The 15,081-nt window shown below is 39.5% G+C and overlaps 1 protein-coding gene across 3 annotated transcripts in view; it reads left to right on the top strand.

The window, feature by feature from the left end:
* Positions 1-15,081, top strand: part of LOC150082412 (spondin-1-like) — a 366,276-nt gene that overhangs the window by 308,780 nt on the left and 42,415 nt on the right. For 2 of the 3 annotated variants that reach the window (XM_090379272.1, XM_090379273.1), the window contains one exon: positions 9,454-9,690. In XM_090379272.1, coding sequence (XP_090235398.1) covers positions 9,454-9,690 — 237 coding nt within the window. Of the gene's footprint in view, positions 1-9,453; positions 9,695-15,081 lie in introns of all 3 variants that reach the window. The other variant, XM_090379275.1, reaches the window with a different exon arrangement.

Below are 15,081 nucleotides of genomic sequence, written 5' to 3'. Positions count from 1 at the left end.
GAGTAGTAGTCTTGACACCCTTAATAATGTACTTTTGAATTCCAAAATGTTGTTTTTTATATTTTTATGGACCAGAAAGCCAACTCCACCTTTGCTCCTTTCACTGTTTCCATTGGTGTACAGCAGATTTCTACTTGATAAATTTATAAGTGATTGATTTCTTCTTGTTTCAGCCAAACCAATGATATTCCAATTCACATATTCTAATTCCTTTTCCAGCTCTAATATCCTATCTTTACCAATGAGCGATCTTACGTTGTAACAGGCCACGTTCTTGTTTAGACCAGGTATGACTGGTGCATGGCAGCCTGGTCATACCCAGAGATTCTTAGCACCCTTTGCTTCCACTCTGATCCTCTCACTGCTGTAAGAGGGGAAGTGAAAGCTGCTGGGGACTGAGGGCCATTTGTTTTGTTGTGCTGTCATGTGCTTGAGGGTTTGATCTTTTCCTCTTCACGGTGAACAGATTTCTTGAAGAGAACTACTCTACACGTTCGTTGCTACTGAAGTGACGTAACAGGGCTTACCATCAAGAAGGTGTGCATGAGTGGATTTTAGGGAGGCAGGCCAACTGGACTTCTCCTAAATCTTCTGAAATAGAAAATATTGGATTCATCAGTTTTTACACTGAGTATCTGATAACACACAGAATGCTTGTTCTCCCTCTAAGCCCCCATAATTATGGCTTAGGGTTTGCTTACCTCATTTGCTGCCTGCCTTAATATAATTGGATAGATCCCATCCATTCACCTCAGGTGCCTTTTTATGTTAAGCTTCAGCAATTTCTCTTCAACTTTCCTCTCAGTAATCTCTCAGATCAAATGTGGGTACTATCCTGGTTATGTCAAACATGAAATTTTTAGTTCTTTTTGTCGACAAGAAGCTGACTTCTCTAAAGTGTAATTGTCAGTTATTCACCAAACTTATGAGAGGCTTCAACATCCTTCATACTCTCCTTTCTACTTCTTGGTGTACAGATAGGTATACTCTTTTACATTGTTATCAAGCCCTACTTCAAGCCATTGTGCCATTGTGAAGGCATAATCAAAAAGATTATTTATTTATTTTTTTTTTTATGAAAACCCCAAACACGAAAGGTATCAAAACCCATAGTACTTAGTACCATGCATGGGTTGAAGGAGAAGTATGGGGGGGGGATGCCGGATGGATCTGTACATGACTTGGCCTGAGACAGGATTAGCTGTCTCAGGCAAAGTCATATACAGATGAGCTGAGAGGTAAGGGATCCGGCTCTGAGATGGCTGGATGATGCCTTATGTCATCACAAACCATCTGTATAGTGAATGGGGTTTTTTCACACATCACTGAATCACAACTTATATTAGCATTAGCAAAGGCACATGATGCAAGAAAGCAAGCTTATATACATAAATAAATTTTCTGTTTATACTCCAGGACGACCAAAGGGTCAGAGGAGTTCACATGATACATTGAATACAAGAAATGGCACCATAGCATCAGCCAAAAAAAAAACCAAAAAAACCCCTCATTTCACCCATTTCCCTCGCACCAAATGTTTGTCAAGTTCTGCTTTGAATCTATTTAAGCTATCAACTTCTACAATGACAGATGGAAGTTTGTTCCAGTAATCAACCATCTGCTGGCTAAAGGCAAACTTCTGCACATCTATCCTACAACCGTCTCTGCTCAATTTGAATTTATGCCCTCTCAGGCGATTATTCTGAGCAAGAGGAAGAATCCCATCAGCATTGAGCATGCTCAAACCATTCAAGGCTTTATACACCTCAATCAGATCACCTTGCTGGTGCCTAATCTCCAGACACTGTAATTGGCAAAACTTAAGCCTTTCTTCATAAGAGCAACCCTTTGTTCCATTCATTAATCTTGTTGCCCTTCTCTGTACTCATTACAACAGCTCTACATCCTTCTTAAAATGAGGCCTCCAGACCTGTATACAGTACTCACGGTGTGGCCTGACCATTGCCTTATACAAGGGAATAATCACCTCCTTATCCCTGCTAGAAAAATTCCTGTATATCATTGACAAGATGCCATGAACCACTCTTGCAGACTGTCCGCACTGCGCAGAAAACTTCATATCTGCCTGCACAATTATCCCCAGGCCCTTTCATTCTCTACCACTGTCAGTGTGGTACCACAGAATTGATATGTTACTCTGGGATTACTGCTTCCCATATGTATTACTTTACATTTTTCAATGTTAAACTTCATTTTCCACCTCTCAGCCCATCTGCTCAACTTTTCTAGATCCTGTTGCAGCAGTGTACTGTTTAGTGTCATTAACAACCCTGCCAACCCTGTATTGTCTGCAAACGTGGACATTAAGCCTGATATACCATCATCAATATCATTAATAAATACAGAAAACAACAAAGGACCCATCACTGAACCCTGAGGGACTCCTCTAATAACATTAGTCCACGAAGAGCAGCGTCCATTGATTACCATTCTCTGTCTTCTCCCACTCACCATCCCTTTATCCATAGCAACAATTCACCTCCAGTGTCACACTGCTCCAATTTCTGCAGCAGTCTCCCATGTGCAACAGTATCAAAGGCTTTTCTAAGATCCAAATATATGATATCAAAGTTATTCTTTGCATCCAGTTCCTTTGTGACTACATCATAGTATCCAATCAAATTAGTCAGACAAGACTTCCCCTTAACAAATCCATGCTGTGTCTGAGCTATAACTGAAGTCTTGTCTAGATGATCCTGCAATGCTTCTTTAACCAGTGGCTCCATTAATTTCCCTGGAACAGAAGTTAAACTAACAGGTCTGTAATTACCTGTGTCTCCCTTTGATCCTCCTTTGTGGATTGGGGTGACATTTGCACAACTCCAGTCCATGGGTACCTTCCCTGGTTTTTTTTTTTTTTTTTAGGAGCATTAGCAACTAAGGCCATATTGCTCCGGGGATATGCGGTAGTCATTCCCTGACCTTTCCGCATCCTCCGTATTTGGTGGTGACGGGCTCGAACCCCGGTCTAATCAAGAAGCGTGTGTTACGCACTGCTGCTCCTTCCCACCTGGCTACGGAGGCGCCTGGTACCTTCCCTGAGTCCAGGGAAGCTCTCATAATTATGGCTAAGGGTTTGCTTACTTCCTTTGCCACCTCCTTTAATATAACTGAATAGATCTCCCCCATCCCAGGTGCCTTTCCTGTGTTTATCTTCAAGAATTTCTCCTCCACTTTACTCTCAGTTATTACAAGATTATCTAGCTTACTGCCAGAGTTGAATACACCTTTGGCATTCCCCCCTGAATAACTCCTCATGTGTGAATGTCGATGAAAAATATTAATTTAGCTTGTTAGCTACCTGAGCAGGATCATCAACAGTTGAACCATCGATATCAAGTGGACCAATCTGATTCATCCCTCTCCTTCTAGAGTTTACATAAGGAAAGAACTCTTTGCTGTTTTTTTCCTTTGCGTCCTTTGCCAAAGATTTCTCGTTATCTGCCTTTGTCGGCTTAACCTCCTTTGTAACTTGGTTACAGACCAGCTTATATCTATCATAGGCTTCTGTGTCACATGTTAATTTATATGTATCCCATGCATTTTTCTTCTCTGTCCCATGTCTAATTATTTCATCTGAAATCCATTGCGGCCTAAATCTTGAACAATATTTCTCTATTAGTATGAAAAGCCTAGTAGCTTCCAAGATTAATTCGTTGAATGCTTCCCATTTTGAATTTGCTGTTGGTAAAATCATCAGTTGGTTGCACCGTATAGAATTTAAATACTGTCTCAGACCACTGTAGTCATCTTTACGAAAGCAAAAACCCTTCCCTTTACCCTTGATGGTAGTTATCTCTTTGAGTAAATCCCACTTCAGCACACTGTGATCACTGCCACCCAGTGGTTCCTTTATCTGCAGCTTCTTGATGCATGAAGAATCACTACTGGTAATCAGATCAAGAGTATTACTCCTGAATATGCTGCTGTAGAAAACAATCATCCAATAAATTCACAAAAGCCTTTCTAATGTGTTAGTGACCAACCCACAAATTCCAGTCAATATCCGGGAAATTAAAATATCCCATTATAAGACACTCTAATTTACTGGCCCACTCTATTGCTCTGCAGAATTGCTCATTATACTCATCAGATTCATTAAGTCTATAACACACACCTATTCTCATTTTTCCTTTCCCAGTGCTTATGTCACACCAAACAGACTCAACATATTGCATTGTCCACCAACATCAATTAGATTCACTTCCTTAGATTTTGTGTTTCTTAACTAACAGCATTGCCCCTCCTCCCTTGCTGGCCTGTTTATCTTTTCTGTACACATTGTATATTGAAGCAAATGAGCTACCTCTTTCTGTTCAGACTATACACTTTTCTTTAATATATGCCTTTAAATTTGTCTTTATTTGACCATCCTATCTGGACAGCTTTATTTATCCCATGATGGATAAATATTTATGATAATCGCTGTACAGCTAACCAACCTTTTGGAATCTGGGTGAGTGAGCTTTTTACTGATTTACACCTGTCTGTAGAGTCAATTGCATCATCATTTTGGGAACTGCTTGCACCCTGGAACATTCATTTTCTATTGACCCTGTAATTTTTCCTTCTAGAACTAGAGCAAGAAGGCAAGAAATCCACCACTTGTTTATTAGCAGATTTTTTCTGCATAGCTGCAGTCTTTCCAGACCATATTATCCCTCTGAAAATGCCTTTCAAATGTAGCACATACACTGCAGAATTACAAGCTATTTTGCTTGCATACACATGAAATATAATATCATAAATGCTTCCTGTACATTGGTTCTTTGAGTGTTTTGCTTGCTATTGCAGGTATGCAGAAATCACCACCCTATCCTCGTTCACATGTGGAAAATGATGTATTCCCTTTGTGACCCGCATAGCTGCTAGCTTGGGGGGAGACAAAGGCCAATAGATTGACAGTAGCCACTGGCACAGGTGAAAGAGATTCTTGCACTGCTTCTATTAGAATGATCAGAAGCCTGAAAAACAAGATGCGTGGTATTTCAGAGACTGCTGGGAGCCATTGAGGTACAAGTAAACACATGGGTTGTGTTAGGGTAGCTAAGAATAGAAACAGGTGAAGGTATACTTGTGTGTACACCAATGCCAGGAGTTTAGTAAATAAATTTGATGAATTTGAGGTATTGCTCAAAACATCAAAGGCAGATATTGTTGGGATATCAGAGACGTGGTGTCACACAGATATAAGGGATGCAGAACTGCAGTTTGGGGAGTACAACGTCTACAGAAAGGATAGACAGGATAGGAAGGGGGGAGGGATTATGCTATTAGTTAAGAAACACATAAAAACCAAGGAAGTGAAGCCAGTCGACATCGCTGGACAGTGCAGTGTTGAGTCAGTTTGGTGTGACATAAGCATTGGGAGATCAAAATTGAGAGTAGGAGTGTGCTATAGGCCTAATGACTCTGATGAGTATAATAAGGAACTGTACAGGGAAATAGAGTGGGCCAGTAAATCAGAGAGTCTTATAATGGGAGATTTTAATTTCCCAGATATTGACTGGAATTTGGGGGCTGGTTACTCACACACTAACAGGGCTTTTGTGGATTTATTGGATGATTGTTTTCTACATCAGCATGTTCGGGAGGCAACTAGAGGGAGTAATACTCTTGATTTGATTATCAGCAGTGATTCTTCATGCATTAAGAATCTGCATATAAATGAACCACTAGGTGGCAGTGATCACAGTGTGCTGAAGTGGGATTTACTCAAAGAGGTAACTACCATTAGGGGTAAAGGGAAGGGTTATTGCTTCCGTAAAGGCGACTACGATGGACTGAGACAGTATTTAAATTCTATACAGTGGGACCAACTGATGATGTTACCAACAGTAAATTCAAAATGGGAAGCATTCAAAGAACTTATCTTGGAAGCTACTAGGCTTTACATACCAACTAAGAAATATTGTTCAAGGTTTAGGCCAAAATGGATTTCAGATGAACTAATGAGGCAAATGGCAGAGAAGAAAAATGCATGGGATACTTACAAATTAACACATGACACAGAAACCTATGATAGATACAAGTTGATATGCAACCAAGTTACAAAGGAGATTAGGCAAGCGAAGGCAGATTACGAGAAATCCTTGGCAAGGGATGCAAAGAAAAAGAGCAAAGATTTCTTTACTTATGTAAACTCTAGAAGGAAGGGGATGAATCAGACTGGTCCACTTGATATTGATGGGTCAACTGTTGATGATCCTGCTCAGGTAGCTAACAAACTAAATGAATATTTTGCATCGACATTCACACATGAGGAGTTATTCAGCAAGGGGAATGCCAGAGGTGTATTCAACTCTAGCAGTAAGCTACAGAATCTTGAAATAACTGGGAGTAAAGTGGAGGAGAAACTGTTGAAGATAAACACAAGAAAGGCACCCGGGGTGGATGGGATCTATCCAGTTATATTAAAGGAGGCAGCAAAGGAAGTAAGCAAACCCTTAGCCATAATTATGAGAGCTTCCTTGGACTCAGGGGAGGTACCCATAGACTGGAAATGTGCAAATGTGACCCCAATTCACAAAGGAGGATCAAAGGCTGACACAAGTAATTATAGACCTGTGAGCTTAACTTCTGTTCCAGGAAAATTAATGGAGGCACTGGTTAAAGAAGCACTGCAGGATCATTTAGACAAGACTTCAGTTATAGCTCAGACACAGCATGGTTTTGTTAAGGGGAAGTCTTGCCTGACCAACTTGATTGGATACTGTGATGCAGTCACAAAAGAACTGGATGCAGGGAATAACTTTGATATTATATACTTGGATCTTAGAAAGGCTTTTGATACTGTTGCACATGGAAGACTGCTACACAAATTGGAGCAGTGTGACATTGGAGGCAAATTGCTGCTATGGATAAAGGGGTGGTTATTTGTTATTTGTTTGTTATTTGGTTTTTTAGGAGCATTAGCAACTAAGGCCATATTGCTCCGGGAATATGCGGTATTCATTCCCTGACCTTTCCGCATCCTCCGTATTTGGTGGTGACGGGCTCGAACCCCGGTCTAATCAAGAAGCGTGTGCTACGCACTGCTGCTCCTTCCCACCTGGCTACGGAGGCGCCCTAAAGGGGTGGTTGAGGGGGAGAAGACAGAGAGTGGTAATCAATGGACACTGCTCATCGTGGACTAATGTTATTAGTGGAGTCCCTCAGGGCTCAGTGTTGAGTCCATTATTGTTTTCTGTATTTATAAATGATATTGATGATGGTATATCAAGCTTAATGTCCAAGTTTGCAGATGATACAAAGGTTGGCAGGGTTGTCAAGGACACTACTGACACTATGCTGCTGCAACAGGATCTGGAAAGGTTGAGCAGATGGGCTGAGAGGTGGCAAATGAAGTTTAACATTGACAAATGTAAAGTACTACACATGGGAAACAGCAACCCCAGAGCAACGTATCAACTCTGTGGTACTACACTGACAGTGGTAGAGAATGAAAGGGACTTGGGGGTGGTTGTGCAGGCAGATATGAAGTTCTCTGAGCAGTGTAGACGGGCTGCAAGAGAAGCTCATGGAGTATTGTCAATGATATACAGGAATTTTTCCAGAAGGGATAAGGAGGTGATTATTCCCTTGTATAAGGCAATGGTCAGGCCACACCTAGAGTACTGTATACAGGTCTGGAGGCCTCATTTCAAGAAGGATGTAGAGCTGCTGGAACGAGTACAGAGAAGGGCAACAAGATTAGTGAATGGAACAAAGGGGTGCTCTTACGAAGAAAGGCTTAAGTTTTGCAAATTACAGTGTCTGGAGACTAGACACCAGCGAGGTGATCTGATAGAGGTGTATAAAGCCTTGAATGGTTTAAGCATGCTCAATGCTGATGGGATTCTTCCTCTAGCTCAGAATAATCACCTGAGAGGGCATAAATTCAAATTGAGGAAAGACAGATGTAAGATAGACGTGCGGAAATTTGCCTTTAGCCAGTGGGTGGTTGGTTGGTGGAACAAACTTCCATTCCTTGTGGTGGAGGTTGATAGCCTAAATAAGTTTAAGGCTCAGCTGGACGGGTATTTTGAACGAACAGAGGGGTGAAGTGGAAGTGGGTTTTTTTTGTTTTTTTTTTTTTTTGGCTGATGCTGCATAAGCTTGCTTTCTTGCATCAAATGCCTCTACTAATGCTAATGCTAATAGGAACATCCATATCTTTCCAGACACTGAAAAATTTTGAAGATGTTTTCACACACTGAGGGAAATGTGTTTACTGACCAGGCTGCAAAGTCAGCACCACCTGTGACTGAACTCAGCACACTAGCCCCTTATACAGATTTCTGATGTGCTATTTGTGAAAGTTGTCTGCCATTCTGGCAAGCAACATGACTTAGAAAAAATATGAGTAAATTATATCAAATTAAACATGAGATTGTATTGTGGCAATCTGGTACTGTATGTGCAGAATTCACCGGAGGAAGTTGTTTTGGCCAGAGACTTTGAATAGGCCACAATTACCTCATGCATTTATATTTTCTAAAGGCTGAAGTTTCTTCTGTATTCGAGCATTGCACTCTTGCTTTAACAATCAACATATTTTAATTACCTGCCCTCATTTTTTGATGAGTGACATAAAATTTATACTGCTTTCAACCAACTGCCTTTGCTCTCTGCGCTCAGGCAGATGTTAACTAAAAAAGCTAATATATTGGATGTTTTTACATTTTTTACAATTTTCTGCTATTACACCTAACCTGCAATCATACAGTACGTGCTGGCTTATACATCTTTTACTTACACTTCCTATGCATCTTTTGTGTGTGTGTGTTTTTATACCTTATATTTGTACATTTATACAAAGAAAGTGATTTATTGTTACTCCTTTTACATCTTTTACTTAATTTACTTACACTTCCTATGCATCTTTTGTGTGTTTTTATACCTTATATTTGTACATTTATTAGTCCTTTATTGTTTGTAACCACAGACTTGGTGCATTCTCTCTTCTTCTCTCTCTCTCTCTCTCTCTCTCTCTCTCTCTCTCTCTCTCTTTTGCCCCCCCCCCTCTCTCTCTCTCTTTGCCCCCCCCCCTCTCTCTCTCTCTACTGGCAAAATTTCTCTACATCATAAAACCTCATGTTATTATGATGGCTGCACTTCTATGATAATTTCATGTCAGATTGAATATTTTTTTTGAATCTTTATTCAAAGAAATATATTAAAGGATATATATGTTCTTTGTCTATGCAAATGCAGCAAATGAAGATAAAATAAAACTGAGATTGTTCATAGCATTTTAATTTATTTTATTATAGGTGATAACTTTTACATCTTACACAAAACTGCTATTATCATTATTTATTTATTTTTTTTATGCATTTGCTTACAATAATTTAATTATTGTAATACAATACAATAATTTAATAATTTAATACAATACAAATAATTTAATACAATACAATAATTACAATAATTTAATACTTGTTCTTTCAGCACCTATTGGTACATTAACAACACTGACAACCGCAGGACTTATGCCTAATAAAAAGGAGCAGCCTGTTATAGACTGTGTGGTCACTCCCTGGTCTGAATGGACTCCTTGTTCACATACTTGTGGAAATGGACGCAAAGAACGTAGAAGGATGATAAAATTGAATCCAGAAAATGGAGGCAAACCATGTCCCCGAAAATTAGTGCAGCGAAGAAAGTGCAAGGATAATCCACCATGTCGTAGGTTGCAATCCTTTAATTCATTACATATATAAAACATTTGAAATAAAATTTTTTCATAATATAAATAAAATTAAAAGTTAAAAAATTTAGGCATAATTATTAAATAGCAGCCATACAAGTTAGTTTGCATAGATTTCCTGAATATGTATATATATTTGTTATTATATAATATCAGTGTAAATACACCATATGTTTACCTATAAATTTAACTACATAAGTAGTGTAATGGCTTTGTTTGATTTTATCTCATATTGTGGCTGCCTTCACAACGAGATACTAGGTATTGCACTACTTCGAATAAATAATGATTCTCTAGTAGAGGAGTCTATTGTTATTTATTCTCAGTGGGCACCACCACCCAGATGCGTTTCGTGTTGGCTCACTCATCAGTGGCCAGCCAGGTACCCTGATAATGCAAACATGCCATCACAGTTGCGAAGTTAATTTCACAATATGAGAGATACCAAATGGTGAATATAATTATAATATTTTGAAGACTAAATGCTCAAGGCATAATACATTATGAGTTGAAATTAACTATATAATATCAGTGTAAATACATCATAGTTTAACCATAAATTTAACTACATAAGTAGTTCTGAAACGTGCCTGAGTGGTGGTGCCCACTGAGAATAAATAGCAGTAGACTCCTCTACTAGAGAAGCATTATTTATTTGAAGTAGTGCAATACCTGGTATCTCATTGTGAAGGCAGCCACAATATGAGCTAAAATCAAATGATGCCTTGATTACACTACTTATGTAGTTAAATTTATGGGTAAACTATGGTGTATTTACACCAATATTATATAGTTAATTTCAACCCATAACATATTATGCCTTGAGCATTTAGTCTTCAAAATATATTTGTTATGTATATCTATCTTATCTTCCACCATTAATCCACTGTAGGATGGAAGCCTCCTCAATGATTCATGTTGAGGGAAATGGACCATAATCTGCCATGCTGGTCCAGTCTGGATTGGTAGATCACCTGTATTCAGCAATCAGGGGCTTGAACCCCAGTCTACTCAAAGAACGTGTTCTACTGCATTCCTGCTCCTGATCACTAGGCTACAGGGGCTGATTTGTTATGTATAATAGGTGCTCAAATATTATTAGCAGTATTATTAGCAGATCAGAATAACTGCTATATTATTAGCAGTTATTCTGATCTTATTGTGCATTATGAAAGGACAATAGGATAGAGGGGAAAGATGGTGCTCTGGTGCTCCTTGGGGCAGTCTTCTATGAGAATAGTAAGTGGGACTGTATAAATGACTGTACAGTTCCACTTTACTATTCTCATAGAAGACTATCCTTTCTCTTTGCATGTCTAATGATTACTTGAATTTATTAGATAAATTAAATTACAGTATTCTCATGGACCCTCATTTGATGGAGCAGAGAGACACAACTTTTAAATAGTTCATCAATACAATTTTCTTTCACAGTTAAAAAATCACCTCTGAAATATAACAAAGAATGAATATTATTCTTTAACTGAAAAAAGTGCACAGTAAATTCACTCTAGACAGTTTTGTCAACAACATAAGCATTATTCAGTTTCACTGTTAACATAATACTGTGACTTATGGTCTAAGGTATTACTTGAGTGGCATGATGCTCTGGTAAACTGTGTTGTTTGAAGATAATAAAGCACTCAAAACCTACATTGGTATAATTATATTTACTTATAAATTGGAATTTTTTCTAAATTTTTACTTCTAAATTGGAAATATAATACATAATGGAGTCAGTGACAGCTTTCTTTACAATATCACCGTCACAAAAGATGAAATGATGTGAGGAATATTTGGAACAGAAGAACTTGCAATATCAGTGTCTCTGAAAAAGTAGTCAGAAAATACAATGAAAGGCTTTACAGCACCTCTGTAGCCAGGTGGGCAGGAGCAGCAGCGTGTAGCATACACACTTCTTGATTAGACCGTGTTTCGAGCCCGTGACCACCAAATACGAAGGATGCGGAAAGGTCAGGGAATAACCACCGCATATCCCCAGAGCAATATGGCCTTAGCTGCTAATGCTCCTAAAAACCAAACAACAACGGAATGCTTTACTCCATTACATACATATTTAAATTTGGAAATAAACATAATAATACCAACATAGGCTTTGAGTGCTTTAGTATCTTTAAACATGTAACTAATAGTTTTACTGTTGATGACCCAGCTCACATTAACACACAGGCAACACAGAGGCAACCCCCTAGGCAGAATGCGCTGGTCCCACAGGAACTAGTAGTTGTTGGTGACTCTATTGTCAGGGAAACAGGGAACATGCTTTGTAAAAAGGATAGGTGGAATAGGACCAGGGTATGTCTGCCAGGGGCAAAGGTTGATGACGTTGTAGAGCGGATATCATCTTTTAAGGGCACAAAAGGTGATATAGTTGTACACGTTGGCACTAATGATATTAAGAGAAGGAGACCGGCGGAATTACTTAGCAAGTACAGGTCACTGTTGAAAAAAAGCCATGAATTAGGGTTGAACTTGAAAGACACGATAGGAGGGATCATATGATGAGAGCCTTGTCGATCAATTTCGCCCTGGAGGGATAGTGCAAGGCTCAAGGGGTAGAATTTTTTTCAGCCTGGACTGTACTTGTTAACAGGAGAGATTGCTTCTACAGGGATGGGATACACTTAAATAGAAAGGGTGCAAGAATTTTTGCTGATGCTGTCGAGGCAGTGTTAGGTGGGTCGGAAAACTGCTAGTTGGGGGGGATACAAGGACTAATAGATTAACAGTAGCCACTGGCAGAGGTGGAAGTGATTCTTGCACTGCTTCTATTGAAATGAGCAGAAGCCTGGAAAACAAGATGCAGGATATTTCAGAGACTGCTGGTAGTCATTGCGGTACAAGTAAACACATGGGTTGTGTTAGGGTAGCTAAGAATAGAAACAGGTGCATGTATACCTGCGTGTACACCAATGCTAGGAGTTTGGTAAATAAATTTGATGAATTTGAGGTATTGCTCAAAACATCAAAGGCAGATATTGTTGGGATATCAGAGACGTGGTGTCACACAGATATAAGTAATGCGGAACTGGAATTTGGGGAATACAATGTGTATAGAAAGGATAGACAGGACAGGAGGGGAGGAGGGGTTATGCTATTAATTAAGAAACACATAAAGTCCAAGGAAGTGAAGCCAGTCGACATCGATGGACAGTTCAGTGTCGAGTCAGTTTGGTGTGACATAAGCATAGGGAAATCAAAATTGAGAGTAGGAGTGTGCTATAGGCCTAATGACTCTGATGAGTATAATAAGATATTGTACAGGGAAATAGAGTGGGCCAGTAAATCAGAGAGTCTTATAATGGGGGATTTTAATTTCCCAGATATTGACTGGAATTTGTAGATTGGTCACTCGCACACTAGCAAGGCTTTTGTGGATTTATTGGATGATTCTTTTCTACATCAGCATGTTCGTGAGGCAACAAGAGGGAGCAATACTCTTGATCTGATTATCAGTAGTGATTCTTCATGCATTAATAATCTGCAGATAAATGAACCACTAGGTGGCAGTGATCACAGTGTGTTGAAGTGGGATTTACTCAAGGAGATAACTACCATCAGAGGTAAAGGGAAGGGTTTTTGTTTTCGTAAAGGCAACTATGATGGTCTGAGACAGTATTTAAATTCTATACAGTGGGACCAACTGATGATGTTACCAACAGCAAACTCAAAATGGGAAGCATTCAAGGAACTAATCTTGGAGGCTACCAGGCTTTACATACCAACTAAGAAATATTGTTCAAGGTTTAGGCCTAAATGGTTGTCAGATGAATTAATGAGACAAGTGGCAGAGAAGAAAAATGCATGGGATCATACAAATTAATGGATGACATGGAAGCCTATGATAGATATAAGTTGGTCTGTAACCAAGTCACAAAGGAGATTAGGCAGGCAAAGGCAGACTACGAAAAATCCTTGGCAAAGGATGCAAAGAAAAACAGAAAAGAGTTCTTTACATATTTGAACTCGAGAAGGAAAGGGATGAATCAGATTGGTCCACTGGATATTGATGGTTCAACAGTTGAGGATCCTGCTCAGGTGGCTAACAATCTAAACGAGTATTTTGCATCTACATTCATGCAGGAGGAGTTATTCAGGAAGGAGAATGATGTAGGTAAAGTAAACATTGGCAGTGAGCTGGATGATTTTGTAATAACTGAGAGGAAAGTGGAGGAGAGATTGTTGAGGATAAACATAAAAAAGGCACCTGGGGTGGATGGGATCTATCCAGTTATATTAAAGGAGGCAGCAAAGGAAGTATGCAAACCCCTAGCCATAATTATGAGAGCTTCTTTGGACTCAGGGGAGGTACCCATAGACTGGAGATGTGCAAATGTAACCCCAATTCACAAAGGAGGATCAAAGGCTGACACAAGTAATTATAGACCTGTTAGTTTAACTTCTGTTCCAGATAAATTAATGGAGGCACTGGTTAAAGAAGCACTGCAGGATCATCTAGACAAGAATTCAGTTATAGCTCAGACGCAGCATTGTTTTGTTAAGAGCAGGTCTTGCCTGACCAATTTGATTGGATACTATGATGTAGTCACAAAAGAACTGGATGCTGGGAATAACTTTGATATTATATATTTGGATCTTAGAAAGGCTTTTGATACTGTTGCACATGGAAGACTGCTGCACAAATTGGAGCAGTGTGGCATTGGAGGCAAATTGCTGCTATGGATAAGGGGTTGGTTGAGTGGCAGAAGACAGAGAGTGGTAATCAATGGACACTGCTCAACGTGGACTAATGTTATTAGTGGAGTTCCTCAAGGTTCAGTGTTGGGTCCGTTGTTGTTTTAGGTGTTTATGAATGATATTGATGATGGGATATCAAGGTTAATGTCCAAGTTTGCAGATGATACAAAGGTTGGCAGGGTCGTTAAGGACACTACTGACGCTTTGCTGCTGCAACAGGATCTGGAAAGGTTGAACAGATGGGCTGAGAGGTAGCAAATGAAGTTTAACATTGACAAATGTAAAGTACTACATATGGGAAACAGTAACCCCAGAGCAACGTATCAACTCTGCGGTACTACACTGACAGTGGTGGAGAATGAAAAGGACCTGGGGGTAATTGTGCAGGCAGATATGAAGTTCTCTGAGCAGTGCAGACGAGCTGCAAGAGTAGCTCATGGTGTCTTGTCAATGATATACAGGAATTTTTCTAGCAGGGATAAGGAGGTGATTATTTCCGTGTATAAGGCAATGGTTAGGCCACATCTTGAGTACTGTATACAGGTCTGGAGGCCTCATTTCAAGAACGATGTAGAACTGCTGGAACGGGTACAGAGAAGGGCAACAAGATTAGTGAATGGAACAAAGGGTTGCTCTTACGAAGAAAGGCT

Source organism: Mastigoproctus giganteus, chromosome 8, assembly GCF_048544385.1.
Source record: "Mastigoproctus giganteus isolate SK-2022 chromosome 8, ASM4854438v1, whole genome shotgun sequence".
Taxonomy (NCBI): Eukaryota; Metazoa; Arthropoda; class Arachnida; order Uropygi; family Thelyphonidae; genus Mastigoproctus; species Mastigoproctus giganteus.
Note: the sequence above shows the minus strand (reverse complement) of the source record. Positions and strands in the feature narration are given on the sequence as shown.